Genomic DNA, 15,844 nt, shown 5'->3' with positions numbered 1-15,844 from the left:
TTCCGAGCAGCTCGGTCCCTGGCAGCTATTAAATTACGTTTTTCTCATGTATGAGCTGTCAGGTTCCCTTAAAGGTCGGTTTACCATCATATAACAAGACGCTCAATCGGTGCTCGTTTGCTTCCATTTTTGTGGCTCATCAGCAATATGTGTGAATGAACGATCGGTCGTTTTCTGCGCGTTTGATGAATGGATGCTCATTTGAGCAATCACCTGCCTGTGTAAATGAGTCTTAGAAATTAACTTGTAACGCGTTATACAAGGGTTTAAAGTCAATGTACAATTACAACCAGGTCTTGACTTATTACTAATATGTTCTCCCCGTGTTTGTGTGGGTTTCCTCTGGGTTTTCACCTAAAATGCAAAGACATACTGGTAGGGAATGTAGATTGTGAGCCCCAATGGGGACAGTAATGATGATGTCTGTGAAGCTGTGTAATATAATGGCGCTGTATAAGTAAGATATATGAGTAAACGTTATTCTGCATCTGATATTTATTTAAGACAAAAAAAAAAACATGAAGAAGACTTTTTAGTTTATATGAGATCCTTGTGTATGTGCCATCTAGCACAGACGGATATTAGCCGGCTCGTCACTTGGTGATCCAAGGCAACAGCTCTGCCCGTGTGTCGCCAGCAATAAACGTTGTCATCTGTCCGGCTATAACAACAAACATGGTCGCCGCGATGACAGTGACAGCAAACAATCATGTCCTAAATGACCCAACAGCAAACATCCTCTGCCTGACAACACCCACTCACTGCCTGTTCCTGACAACACTTTCTCCAGAGCTTTTCCTGTAAGAATTCATTCTCGGTCTGCTCCTGACAACACCCCCTCACGGTCTGTCACTGACGATCCCCGTGCCATGCTCAGCGTCCCCATCCACCAGGCTGACGCTAGCAGCGCCTGTCACCCAGCTGTCACAAGCCTCTCTGTTCTTGAATGTCTTACAAGTGTTTGCCTATTCCTTCCTCTCCCCTATATTCCCTGTCGTGTGCTCCCCTCCTCCGCACGCCTCTGTATTCCATCTTGATATGACAAGAAGCAATGCACATCCCGCAGTACATTTCCCAGGATATATTGTAAACTAATGAAGTAAACAAATGACATTGACGGCGGCCTGCGTTCTCCTCTATGTTCCTTCCTCTATTTAGATAAGTCTGGGAGTTCACACATAAGAATTCTGCATTACACACTCCAGCACTGATGTATGGAGCACAATGGCCAGCTACATAGTGACTGGGGTTACTCCAGTCCATCAACCCAAACGCTGCACACTCCCTGATCCAACTGGTACAGGCGAAGGCCAAAACACCATGGAAAATGCAAAAAGAAACGTCCAAGCACTTCTTCCTTTCATTGATTCCTTTTCTTTTATCAATGAAAATTAGATAAAGACATCTTCTGTGTTAGTCTTAAAAGATCAGTCGTGTATCCCCTCCTCCTTCTCACTGCCCTCTGTGTGGCTGTAATACAACTGGCTGCATAAGCCTCCCCCATCTGCTCAGTCCAAAGATTGTCAAGCCCCGCCTTTTGTCTAAAGGGGCAGGGCTTAAAGGGAACCTGTCATGTTCAAAATTGGTTCTGATCAGCAGGCAGGATATTATAGAGCAGAAAGAGATAATTAAATAGACATTTTTGTGGGAAATGATTCTCTATAACTTGTAATTTTGTTACGATACTGGTGTAGTACTGCTGGAAACCAGTGGCCGAAGGAGCACAAGCAGGAACAGCAAGCAGTAGTAAAAGTTCTTGGAGATAGCAAGGAGTTTGTAGGAAAGAATCCGTTGATGAATAGAACAGTCTGGGTAAGAATGTTCAACAGCTAGAGACTGAAACTAGACTAACAGCTAGACACAATACTCAAGCAATGAGTGAGACATCCATGAGGCTTTAAGTAGGCCCAAACAGGAAACAAGATGGATTCCATAAATTCAGAGTCACCATCTTAGTAAAGGGCAATTGCAGAACACAACAGCAGCATCCAGTTGTAAGGAGTGAAACTGCAGCACAAAATTAAGGTGAACAATAGCGGCCACTAGTAGTCAAACTGTAGAAGGGCAACAGAAATCATGACAAATTTATTGATTGAAATCCCCGGTGTTTATGTGTATATGAGTCCAGTGGGAGGTCCTACTCAGTGATTGACAGCATTCACTGTATGACAGCATGCAGCGATAGCTGTCAGTCACTAGTAGGGCGGCCCACTGGACTCATACATAAAAACAGCAGGGATTTCAATGAATAAAATACAAGTTATACTGAACCTTTTCCAACAATCCTATATATGATTCTGCTTCTTCTCTATACCGTTCTGTCCACAGATCAAACTGCATGTACAATGTGACAGGTTCCCTTTAAGTCAGCCAGAGGCTGTAGAAGAAACTCATCAGCAGGACAACCCTTGTGCTTTCTACAATACTGACTGTTTCAAGATCTTGCAGTGAGCACAACTATAATATTTGTGAAGTTTACACTCATTTCCAGGATTACTGTGTTTATACATGAGGAATAACACTACTTCTGCCGATTATAATACTATATTTTTCCCATCTGCAGACTCTTTTTGGGCTGACATATCAACACTGGCAAAGCTCACGCTCGCGCAACACAAGTAGAAGAGGCACCAAATTAATTAAGGAGCACACAACTTAATGAATCGCATGTGCAGCACCAAAAATGCTGGAGTTACTGGAGTAGCATTTCTGGCGAAAAAAAACAGTCACTTTTCATAAATCAGACAGACATGGCCATGCTCCGCTCCAGCTCCTTTTTTTACACCACTTTTGTTATAAGCTATTGCAAAATCCAGGACAAGATCCTTGGATATAAGGCCTTATTCATATTACAATTTTATTTATTTTTTTTAAATATTACTAAAAGTCACAACAGCGTATGTTCACATGTACTAAAAATGTTTTGGTTTTGACCACTGAAGTGGCTGTAGCATCAGTATTTTGCACCTGTGCTGCCCCCGCCTTTATCATGGGGGCCTGCTGCACCCTGCCAGTGCATTGGTAATCTGACCTGGTGTTGGTAAGGCTTTATCCTTTTCTGTGATGTTTTTTGAAATTTTGTTCCATGTTCGCCATTTGACCACTGAAGCATCTAACCGCCAGATCTGCTATAAAAGGAAGCAAGACGTCCAGCTCACACAACAGGGCTGACAACCATTAATCCATCACAGTTTTAATATGGATTTTTCTCCATTCACTTTAGCGGAAGAAAACAGCGTTAATAAAAAATAAAACCTCAATGTAAAAAACAGAATTGTGACGGAATGAAACGGAGGGAATGACTATATGAGCGCCAACCATCCACCCTCTCATCAAGTCAAAAGTGTGAACCATTTGCTGCAGAAATTTGTTGCATCTTGAACTGATAAACCCCCCCCTACTTTAATCAATCTGCTGTTTTGGTCCATGCATCCACATCACACTATATATATTTTAAGGTCTTTACAGAGGATCCAATGTTAATGATTGAAATATGTGTGATTGAAATACGTGTGTACAACTTTTTTGCAGTTTTGCACCCAATGAAAAGTATGGAAAAAAAAGAATACATGTGTATGTTATTACTTTTATAGATACAAAATACTTTTATAGATCCAAAATGTAAAGTCCCTTATTCTAAGCAACCTTTATTTATCAATACACATCTGCTTTGGGGGATCTCTTATGAGTCTCTGTCGTAGATCGAGAAAAAATACAGAACAGAATATTGCAACATGGACAAGCACCACGTCAGAAGCCTGATAAACCCTCTAGTGGGTCCCTCAGGTGCCAGTTTTGAAAAGTCACACATTTTTGCACAACAGGGAGTTGCTCAATAATGTTGTGACTGTTGGCGTTTTCACGCCAGATTGAATATGGGTGGGATTGAGGAAGAACTGGAGCGGGACATGACCGCCCCCATCCAAATGTGCCGGCCTTCTGTACACCAGAAATGTGAAGCCAGTCTCTGACCCATTACATGTAGGCAACTCTTAATGATTTTGGCGCCTTGTACAACCCATGGCAAAAAATTTGGAATCACCGGGCTCGGAGGATGTTCATTCAGTTGTTTAATGTTGTTGAAAAAAAGCAGATTACAGACATGGCACAAAACTAAAGTCATTTCAAATGGCAACTTTAGGGCTTTAAGAAACACTAAAAGAAATCAAGACTAAAAATGTGGCACTCAGTATGGGTAATTTTTTTCAGACCAAGCACAGGGAAAAAAATATGGCATCATGAAAAACAAACACACCAAAAACACTCCAATACATCACTAGTATTTTGTTGCACCACCCCTGGCTTTAATAACAGCTTGCAGTCTCTAAGGCATGGACTTAATGAGTGACAAACAGTACTCTTCATCAATCTGGCTCCAACTTTCTCTGATTGCTGTTGCCAGATCAGCTTTGCAGGTTGGAGCCTTGTCATGGACCATTTTCAACTTCCACCAAAGATTTTCAATTGGATTGAGATCCGGACTATTTGCAGGCCATGACATTGACCTTATGTGTCTTAGTTTAAGGAATGTTTTCACAGTTTTTGCTCTATGGCAGGATGCAATATCATCTTTAAAAATTATGTCATCATCCCCAAACATCCTTTCAATTGATGGGATAAGAAAACTGTCCAAAATATCAATGTAAACTTGGGCATTTATTGAAGATGTAATGACAGCCATCTCCCCAGTGCCTTTACCTGACATGCAGCCCCATATCATCAATGACTGTGGAAATTTGCATGTTCTCTTCATGCAGTCATCTTTATAAATCTCATTGGAATGGCACCAAACAAAAGTTCCAGCATCATCACCTTACCCAATGCAGATTCGCGATTCATCACTGAATATGACTTTCATCCAGTCATCCACAGTCCACGATTGCTTTTCCTTAGCCCATTGTAACCTTGTTTTTTTTCTGTTTAGGTGTTAATGATGTCTTATGTTTAGCTTTTCTGTATGCAAATCCCATTTCCTTTAGGCGGTTTCTTACAGTTCGGTCACAGACATTGACTCCAGTTTCCTCCCATTCGTTCCTCATTTGTTTTGTTGTGCATTTCCTGTTTTGGAGACATATTGCTTTAAGTTTCCGGTCTTGACGCTTTGATGTCTTCCTTGTTCTACCAGTATGTTTGCCTTTAACAACCTTCCCATGTTGTTTGTATCTGGTCCAGATTTTGATAATCCTCTCCTTTGCTTCAATTGACATCTCTCGTGTTGGAGACATGATTCATGTCAGTCCACTTGGTGCAACAGCTCTCCAAGGTGTGATCACTCCTTTTTAGATGCAGACTAACGAGCTGATCTAATTTGATGCAGGTGTTAGTTTTGGAAATGAAAATTTACAGGGTGATTCCATAATTTTTTCCTCAGAATTGAGCGATTCCATAATTTTTTCCCTCTGCTTGGTCTGAAAAAAAATACCCTTACTGAGTACCACATTTTTTGCTTGATTTCTTTTAGTGTTTCTTAAAGCCATAAAGTTGCCATTTGAAATGACTTTAGTTTTGTGCCATGTCTGTGATCTGCTTTTTTTCAACAACATTAAACAACTGAATGAACATCCTCCGTGATTCCATAATTTTTGCCAGGGGTTGTACTCCAGACAAATGTGACCATGTCCACCTGTCAAATTTATCACATGTGCAGGCCTTTTATAAGCCAAAAATGTCACTCCAGTCTCTGACCCGACACATTTCTGAACCGGCGCACGGAGACAACACTTAATGATTTTGGTGCTTTCTACTTCAGCATGACTGAAAACCAAGCAATGTGAACTGAGGTCTCAGATGGTAGACATGCAAGAAATAGGAGCATGTTCACACTAGCAAAAAGAAGCAAAACCTACAGAAGACAAAAAATATATCTCATACCCTACCATCATTATATATAAATGTAAAGCAAAGTTGCATAATAAATATAGGGTACTTAGTGAACTATTTTTGATCAAAAAAAGTATACAAGCCGTCCCACCAGCGGCAAGGTGACCCTAAATTGGGACGGTACCTATACTGTCTATATTAAAAACCTTACTGTATATCAAAGTTGAAGTAATGCATATTAAAGGGTAGACAAATAGGACCGGGTCCCAACTCCAGACCACCTAGGCCTAGGTGGTCTGGAGTTGGGACCCGGTCCTATTTGTCTACCCTTTTATATGCATTACTTCAACTTTGATATACAGTAAGGTTTTTAATATAGACAGTATAGGTACCGTCCCAATTTAGGGTCACCTTGCCGCTGGTGGGACGGCTTGTATACTTTTTTTGATCAAAAATAGTTCACTAAGTACCCTATATTTATTATGCAACTTTGCTTTACATTTATATATAATGATGGTAGGGTATGAGATATATTTTTTGTCTTCTGTAGGTTTTGCTTCAGCATGACTGGCATAGCATGAGTATGGGCTACCCCAGTTTTAATGACTCTACCCCATTATGTTTCTGTCTTTATACAGGACTATCTCTTAGGACCTCCATTATTACTTACATCCAATCCCCTATAGCCTCACTCACACACCAGTTTTTCACATACACGTGATGAGTTTTGCACTATTATAATCTATGGGGCTATTCATATGTCAGCCATTTTTTTTACTTACTGATGGTCTACATTATAAAACATAGACATGTCCCTTCTTGATCTAATTTGCAGACTAAACTCCCCCAGTCAAGTAAAAGTATCAGTGGAAAAAAACAAAAGGCACAAAAATGTAATCCGAATTCCAGATTTTCACGGGCCTGTTGACAGTAAAAGCTTAGGAAACCTCCATCGGTTTTTTCAATTCTTAGTAGAAACAGAGGCTTGGCACTGACAAAAATACAGGACTGTGATTGGACTCACCCTCCGGCTGATGGATGCAGTGGTGCTCAACTTCAACATGGGAAAAGCATAAATCCAAAGAATCCCGATAAGTGGCACTCACCATTCATAAAAAAAAACTTTATTTCAAAAACACCGTTAAAATTACAATGCAGTGGGGTCTCCCGTGGAAATTAAATGGATACAGTCTGCTAATACCACGCTTACCTCACAGCATTGTATTTTTAACTTTTTTTTTAAATAAAGTTTTTTATGGATGGTGAGTGCCACTTACCAGGATTCTTTTGACGCCATTAGTTTTTTGGGGGGTATATTAGAAAACCTGATGACAAACACATGTCACAAACCCTAACAGTCCTTTTACATGGGCAGATTGTCTGCCATTAAAATGCGCCAATCAGCACTCCTCACACTTCCATTTACATGTGGAATCCATCTGCATATAGTTCACATATTCTCCTCAGGTTATCCCTGTTCACATGAGGGATGCTGCGCCCAACAATCATTTTTAGGCACCCATAAAATATGGATCAGCAACTAATGGCTGGCATTAATGGGTTAGCCAGGCTTAAAGGGGTTGTCTACCTCCTGGACAACCCTTCTCAATCACTATGTTCCCCCGTATAAAATAATAACCCCTATACTCACCTTCGGTGTCGGAGCCATTCCAGTGGTGTCAGAACTGGCTCTCTCGGGGCTCGCGTGACATAAGAATGCAGCTGTAGCTCTGACTTCCTCCAGATGTCACTTACATCTGAAGGAGGGGACAATGAAGCGGCAGCTGATTGGAAGAAAGGAACGTGTAACAGAACAATGTCACGTGAGCCCTGGGAAAGCCAGTGCCAATAGCATTGGAATGGTGTTTAAGAGGATCTGCAGCAGCTGTAATATTACAAAGCTTTGTGTTCCTGCTGCAGAAGAACATAACGTACACTTTGGATGCTACAGAACTTTTTTTTTTTTTTACAGGATGTTTTTAGATCAGTTATTAAAATTTCTCTTACTCTTTATACAGAGGTTCTTGCAGTGTAAATTATAAAGAAATAAGGTAATTAAAGAATATTAGATGTCACTTTGTGCCTTTATATGGTCACCGAACCTGTGACTTGTAATATACTTATAATTTACAGTAGTAGTATATTATCCTGTATATTTAAATAATTAGCATTCCCCTTACATATTACATAAGATACTCCCTTCTCATTCAGCAGTGTGAACTATGAATAGAACAGAACACAGACGCTGAGCTCGTCCATCTGTGCTGTAAATGAATTATCCTGTAACGTAGATCTGGAGTGACTGATGAGGGGTGTCACCGCACGCAGACCTAAGACCTAATCTACAAAATTACTTAATAGCTATAAAACATGGAAGGTGACCGAAAATATTTACATTTAGTTCAGGTCAGTGAGGGTGGGCATTGTGTGGGACATAACAGACAAATATCCACTGCAATCATTACTAAGGTTACTTATAATCGACTAGGACATACAGTACAGACCAAAAGTTTGGACACACCTTCTCATTTAAAGATTTTTCTGTATTTTCATCACTATGAAAATTGTACATTCACACTGAAGGCATCAAAACTATGAATTAACACATGTGGAATTATATACTTTACAAAAAAGTGTGAAACAACTGAAAATATGTCTTTTATTCTAGGTTCTTCAAAGTAGCCACCTTTTGCTTTGATGACTGCTTTGCACACTCTTGGCATTCTCTTGATGAGCTTCAAGAGGTAGTCACTGGAAATGGTTTTCACTTCACAGGTGTGCCCTGTCAGGTTTAATAAGTGGGATTTCTTGCCTTATAAATGGGGTTGGGACCATCAGTTGTGTTGTGCAGAAGTCAGGTGGATACACAGCTGATAGTCCTACTGAATAGACTGTTAGAATTTGTATTATGGCAAGAAAAAAGCAGCTAACAGTCTATTCAGTAGGACTATCATCTGTGTATTCACCTGACTTCTGCACAACACAACTGATGGTCCCAACCCCATTTATAAGGCAAGAAATCCCACTTATTAAACCTGACAGGGCACACCTGTGAAGTGAAAACCATTTCCGGTGACTACCTCTTGAAGCTCATCAAGAGAATGCCAAGAGTGTGCAAAGCAGTCATCAAAGCAAAAGGTGGCTACTTTCAAGAACCTAGAATATAAGATATTTTCAGTTGTTTCACACTTTTTTGTAAAGTATATAATTCCACATGTGTTAATTCATAGTTTTGATGCCTTCAGTGTAAATGTACAATTTTCAAAGTCATAAAAATACAGAAAAATCTTTAAATGAGAAGGTGTGTCCAAACTTTTGGTCTATACTGTACGTGTCAAACTCTGGCCCTCAGGGTGGTTATATTTGGCCCATGACTCCAGAACCACCCCCCTATGTGGGCCCATTATTCTATATGGAGGACTATGTGGGGTCCATTGTACTGTATGGAAGACTATGTGGGGTCCATTGTACTGTATGGAGGACTATGTGGGGTCCATTGTACTGTATGGAGGACTATGTGGGGCCCATTATTCTGTATGGAGGACTATGTGGGACCTATTATTCTGTATGGAGGGCTATGTGGGACCCATTATTCTGTATGGACAACTATATAGGGCCCATTATTCTGTATGGAGGACTATGTGGGACCTATTATTCTGTATCGAGGACTATGTGGGGCCTATTATTCTGTATGGAGGACTATGTGGGGCCCATTATTCTGTATAGAGGACTATGTGGGGCCCATTATTCTGTATGGAGGACTATGTGGGGCCTGTTATTCTGTATGGAAGACTATGTGGGGCCCATTATTCTGTATGGAGGACTATGTGGGGCCCATTATTCTGTATGGAGAACTATATGGGGCCCATTATTCTGTATGGAGGACTATGTGGGGCCTATTATTCTGTATCGAGGACTATGTGGGGCCTATTATTCTGTATTGAGGACTATGTGGGGCCCATTATTCTGTATGGAAGACTATGCGGGGCCCATTATTCTGTATGGAGGACTATGCGGGACTATTGTACTGCATGGAGGACTATGTGGGGCTTATTATACTGTATGGAGGACTATGTGGGGCCATTATTCTGTATGGAGGACTATGTGGGGCCCATTATTCTGTATGGAGGACTATGCGGGGCCATTGTACTGTATGGAGGACTATGTGGGGCTCATTATACTGTATGTACACACTTTTGTGTTTTCATTGGCTGTAAGCCATGATCATCAACATTAACAGAAATAAACACTTGAAATATATTATATAAAATCATTACAAACAGAATGATCTATTTCAAGTGTTTATTTCTGTTAATGTTGATGATCATGGCTTACAGCCAATGAAAACACAAAAGTGTGTACATACAGTATAATGAGCCCCACATAGTCCTCCATACAGTACAATAGTCCCGCATAGTCCTCCATACAGAATAATGGGCCCCACATAGTTCTCCATACAGAATAATGGGCCCCACATACAGGTGCTTCTCACAAAATTTTTATCATCAAAAAGTTAATTTATTTCAGTTCTTCAATACAAAAAGTGAAACTCATATATTATATAAAATCATTACAAACAGAATGATCTAGGAGTTTCACTTTTTGTATTGAAGAATTGAAATAAATTAACTTTTTGATGATATTCTAATTTTGTGAGAAGCACCTGTATGTGGGGCCCGTTATTCTGTATGGAGAACTATGTGGGGCCCATTATTCTGTATGGAGGACTATGTGGGGCCTATTATTCTGTATGGAGGACTATGTGGGGGCCTATTATTCTGTATGGAGGACTATGTGGGGGCCTATTATTCTGTATGGAGGACTATGTGGGGCCTATTATTCTGTATGGAGGACTATGTGGGGCCTATTATTCTGTATGGAGGACTATGTGGGGCCATTATACTGTATGGAGGACTATGTGGGGCCATTATACTGTATGGAGGACTATGTGGGGCCCATTATTCTGTATGGAGGACTATGTGGGGCCCATTATTCTGTATGGAGGACTATGTGGGGCCCATTATTCTGTATGGAGGACTATGTTGGGCCCATTGTACTGTATGGAGGACTATGTGGGGCCATTATACTGCATGGAGGACTATGTGGGGCCATTATACTGCATGGACTACTATGTGGGGCCATTATACTGTATGGAGGACTATGTGGGGCCCATTATACTGTATGGAGGACTATGTGGGGCCCATTATACTGTATACTGGTTGGCCTGTGACTCTTTCAAAGTATTTCATTTTGGTTCTCTGTGTGTTTAAGTTTGACATCCCTGGACTAGAATGATCTGACCTGGCTGACCTGACCAGGCTACTGTTCCTGATCGTGGGCACATACCCTAAGAAATCATTAGATGCAATGTAGCAATGCAGCCGTGCAATCTCAATGCCTCGCCCTTACCCAAAGAGTTATATTTTCTGCCACTGGTCGCAACTGACTTACCCTAGGAGTCAATGCAAGTTGTGTGCGACTTGCAATGAATTTGTTTGCAATGTGACTTTTTTTTTTGTTGTTGTTTTACTCATATAGCACCATGAATTCCACACCGCTTTAAAGACCTCAATATTATTACAGCAAAAATCACAGCTTTAAAATAGCTGCATGACAGAAAGTCGCACATAATATTTTTTGTCCACCCGACTTGTCTGATATTTGCTGTCACCACAGCCTAAGGCCTCATTCAGACGGCCATGTTGAACATACAAGTTCTATCTGTGATTTTCACCCATTATAGTCTACGGGGCTGTTAACATGTCAGGTCTTTTTTGTGTCCGTCCAAAAAAGCAATGAGACAAGTCAGTTTTTAACGGCATCATTGATAAAAACTATCCATACAAATCTATAGTTCTGTGAAAAATACAGACAGCAAACAGAAGGCATCAGTATACCATCCGTGTGTAGTCCGTGATTAACACTGCAAGGGAGAGGAGAAGCCTTGTCATTTATTCATCAATAGATGAAAAACACTGACAGCACACTGACCAAACACTGATAGCAAACACTTTTTTTTTTTGCATACGTAAAAAATACTGATGCCTGAATGAAGCCTAAGGCACATGGATGTGATAGAAGAGGCCCCTCTGGAGGACTCTCAGCGATTCTTCCCGCTCCTCCTTCCGTGTGTGCTCTCTGTTGTCTCTTTCCGTTCACATGCAATCCGTATGTCTGATGAAGGTCTGCGTTATAAGACCAAATCGTCATATGTGTATTATTCTCAATTGCTAAAATGAAAACCTTTCACCCGCACTATTTGTGGTGCAATGATCTTTTTACATTGGACGTCGGGTTGGCACCCAGCTGGAGCACCCTGATTCTATGTCAGCGCCGTGTATCCACATAAGGTGTACGGATTGCACAGAGGAGGCCGCTCCGGAGGCTTCTTCTGAATTAGTCACATTTCTCTGAAAAACGTGCTGACGTTCTAGAAGATGACCACAGACAGTCATACAGATAACGGGGGAAACGCAGCCAGGATGACCCTTCTGACGGGTCACGTCATTCTCTCTCTGACTGTATACGTGCAGCAATGGTCACAGAACTTTTTCAGAACATTTATTTCCGTCATTTATTAAAAGAAAAAAAAAATTATGCAACATGAGAGTAAACGTCACATGTGAACACAACCTTTTATGGTAACAAATGCTCCGGCACTCTCCACTGAAATGAATGGGAAGCTCAGAAACAGGCGGCCAGAGTAATACTGACCCATTAACAGCACATAAACCTGCACCGCTAGGCAGCCTGTAGATCTGATCTACCTGTGTAACTGTAAGGCTATGTTCACACGACCAAGTGCTGACCGTGAAAAAAACTGACATCACATTAACAGGACTAGGACCGATATCACTCAATCAGATGTCAGAATATTCTCTTCTGTATTTCAGAGGAGACTTGACGATACAAGTTTATAGGGGTGCAAAAAATTTTGGATCCCATATAAAGAATCCGTATAGCATCCGATATTAACGGATAAATTGCAATTCTTATCAAAGGAAATTATATTTGGCCTTCTAAATCTTATTCACTTCTGATGTATAAAAACAGAAATACAGCTGACCATACACATACCATACACATATTATATGGATGACCATACACATCATACGGATGACCATACATACCATACGGATGACCATACACATACCATACGGATGACCATACACATACCAAACGGATGACCATACACGTACCATACAGATGATCATACACGTACCATATGGATAACCATACACATACAGATGATCATACACATACCATACAGATGACGATACACATACCATACAGATGACCATACACATACCATACAGATGACCATACACATACAGATGATCATACACATACCATACAGATGACCATACACATACAGATGATCATACACATACCATACAGATGATCATACACATACCATACAGATGACCATACACATACAGATGACGATACACATACCATACAGATGGCCATACAAATACTATATGGATGACCATACACATACCATTCGGATAACTATAAAGATAACAATACGAATAACCATACAGATGATCATAAAGATCCAATATGGATGATCATACAGATGAAAAATGGTGTTTTTTTTTCTGAATGAACTTAGTCTAACAATGAACTAGGAAGCTCCGGATGAACAATGCTACTTCCCACAAACACACAGGGAAATAATAGGAATAAGTCACGTATGACTGGTGATGCTTCATCCACGGCTGCAGGGTTCGCAGCTCTCCTGAAGTCGCCTTATAATGTGCACACACAACAGTGGGTAAATCCTTTCATTGTAGTGTACAGCGTCATGGCAGAGGATGGTGCTATGGAATATACCAGATTAATGATTGCTGTCGGAGGAGCAGGTCTATAAATGGTTAATTCTGGGTGCAGCAGGGATTCTGCCTGTCAGCTGTCTATGGCCACACAGCTGTCACTGGCAGGACACATATGACACCCAGGATCTGACTGCCACCTGTGCAACCAGTGTGCCCGGCGAGGATGCATCTGTCAGAGCATGCTGGGAGTTGTAGTGTGAGCCCAGCGGGGCAGCCATAGCCTGTGCAGTGGCCACACTGGCCTCTCTGGCAGCCTCCCCGCCCCGCACCTCTCTCCATGGCCTCTGTGCTGCCCGTGTCCCCTCGGATTTCTGCAGCCAGTCACTGCTGTCTAGTCCCAGCCGCCGCCTCTTACCTTCCTCCTGATCTGGCCCGATGTAGACACTTTCCTGCGCAGCTTCTGTGGCTCGGGCTCCGGCTCGCTATCTGATGAATCCTCTGCCGGGACCTCGGGAGCCGTCGCAGCCAGGGAGGCCGCCATCACTGCCAAATGCCGGGGACATGGACACAGGGCCAGCTGCAGGGGACCGGATCACTATGGGAAACAGCGACATCTGGCGGCAGCTGCAGCTCAGCAACAGCGCCACCTGCCGGTCACTCGGTGTAAGCAAGGAAGAGCGAAAGAATCAACGCTCCCATCATGCTCTACGCGGCTGTGGGTATCTTCCATGTCCTGCCGCATCTCTGTCCTTTATAAATAAAGTTTATTGAAAAGAACTCTTTTTAGTACATACATCTTGGTAATAGCCGCAAATGTATATAAGGTACTGGAAGCTATGCTTTTGCGCATGCGTGGAGTGGCACCAACACAGAAGTCACTTTTCTCATAGCACAGGGGCATGTAGGCTAAGTAGCCACATCACCACTGCAACTGGCCAGCAATTAGCCCCTATGGAGAAGACTTGGCAACCGCCTCCTAACTGTACAGGAGTCAGAGCTGCAGAATCAGAAAATGTTATATAAGTAGGAGGAAAAAAAGCCATTACTCCTCTATTAACCCCTTCCCTACACAGCAGCTTTTCACTTTTTCTCATTCGTTTTGTTTTAGTAAGTTTTCTTTCTATGATGATCACAGTGCGGTAAATAGAATCAAAGAATAGGATTCTCCAGGGCAATATACAATTACAGCAGTGTCAAACTCAAATCGTTTTTTTCTTAATTATTTTAGAGTCTTAAAAATTCTGCTCCTCAAGAAAAAAAAATTATATATATTGTTTGGTTATTTTTCATTTTCCGAGACCCATAACCTTTTTTTTTTTTTCACCTTCAAACTCAAGCTACCGATTTTACTTTTACCATTTTGGGGCACATACGCCGTTTGGATTGCGTTTTATTACTTTTTTTTTTTTTTTTTAAGCTGTACAATAACCACAAAATAACAATTCTGGCCTTGTGGTCTTGTTTCATGGTGTTTACCATATGGGTTAAGTAATTTTAGATTTTGATAAATTGGACGTTTGCAGACATGGCAATACCAAACATGATTATTTTTCAGGGTTTTTTTTTTTGTTTTTTTTTTTAACTCTTATTTTATTTTTTGTCTACTCTAGGGGATTTGAACCTGTAATTATTTGATAGCTTGTACTATAGACTGTAAAATTTGTGTATTAAATATAATAAAGACGCCAGCTTGATGAAAAAACGGTGTGAACAGTGTTGGTTTATGGTTCATGGTTCATGTCAAAAAACGCTATCAACCTGCAGATAAGGGGGTAAGCTGCAGATTTTAACCCTCAACTGGTGAGGTGGGGTTTGCTGCACCCCAGGGAATTTTTGTTCGGCTGCCATTTTTTGAAAAATGCTGGTATGAGGATACGTGTCTCACTAGCTTCCATCCATTTGTGGGTGTCAAAAACTTGTTATACTCATGTGTAATCAATCGCCAATAGGAAAACGATTAAAACAAACGTGATCTTTGCATTTTCTGTAAAACTAAGAGATTTCTAAACACTGGGGTATAGGAAACCCCACATCACCAGTTGCATGACAAAAACCCCACCTCACCAGTTGAGGTTTAAAGTTGTGCGGTCACAGCACTGAAGGCCCAGCTACCAGGAGGAAATTAACTTTATAGCTCCTGGCAGCCTGCGGCTTTCAGTCATTGCTCAGTACATAGGCACCGCTCACTATACCCACGCCCCGATGCTGACTGACTGCCGGCTCAACACTGATGCACTGCAAAGTCA

General features: G+C 41.3%; 1 protein-coding gene across 2 annotated transcripts in view; it reads right to left on the bottom strand.

Moving 5' to 3' along the window:
* DGKD (diacylglycerol kinase delta) overlaps positions 1-14,226 on the bottom strand; it is a 106,057-nt gene extending 91,831 nt beyond the window's left edge. For both annotated transcript variants that reach the window (XM_073674571.1, XM_073674572.1), the window contains exon 1: positions 14,014-14,226. In XM_073674571.1, coding sequence (XP_073530672.1) covers positions 14,014-14,139 — 126 coding nt within the window. In that variant the 5' untranslated portion in view covers positions 14,140-14,226. The remainder of the gene's footprint in view (positions 1-14,013) is intronic.
* Between the last annotated feature and the right edge of the window lie 1,618 nt (positions 14,227-15,844).

The sequence above is a fragment of the Phyllobates terribilis genome, unplaced genomic scaffold (assembly GCF_046119375.1).
Source record: "Phyllobates terribilis strain yellow unplaced genomic scaffold, ASM4611937v1 Scaffold_3__8_contigs__length_932513732, whole genome shotgun sequence".
Classification (NCBI taxonomy): domain Eukaryota; kingdom Metazoa; phylum Chordata; class Amphibia; order Anura; family Dendrobatidae; genus Phyllobates; species Phyllobates terribilis.
Note: the sequence above shows the minus strand (reverse complement) of the source record. Positions and strands in the feature narration are given on the sequence as shown.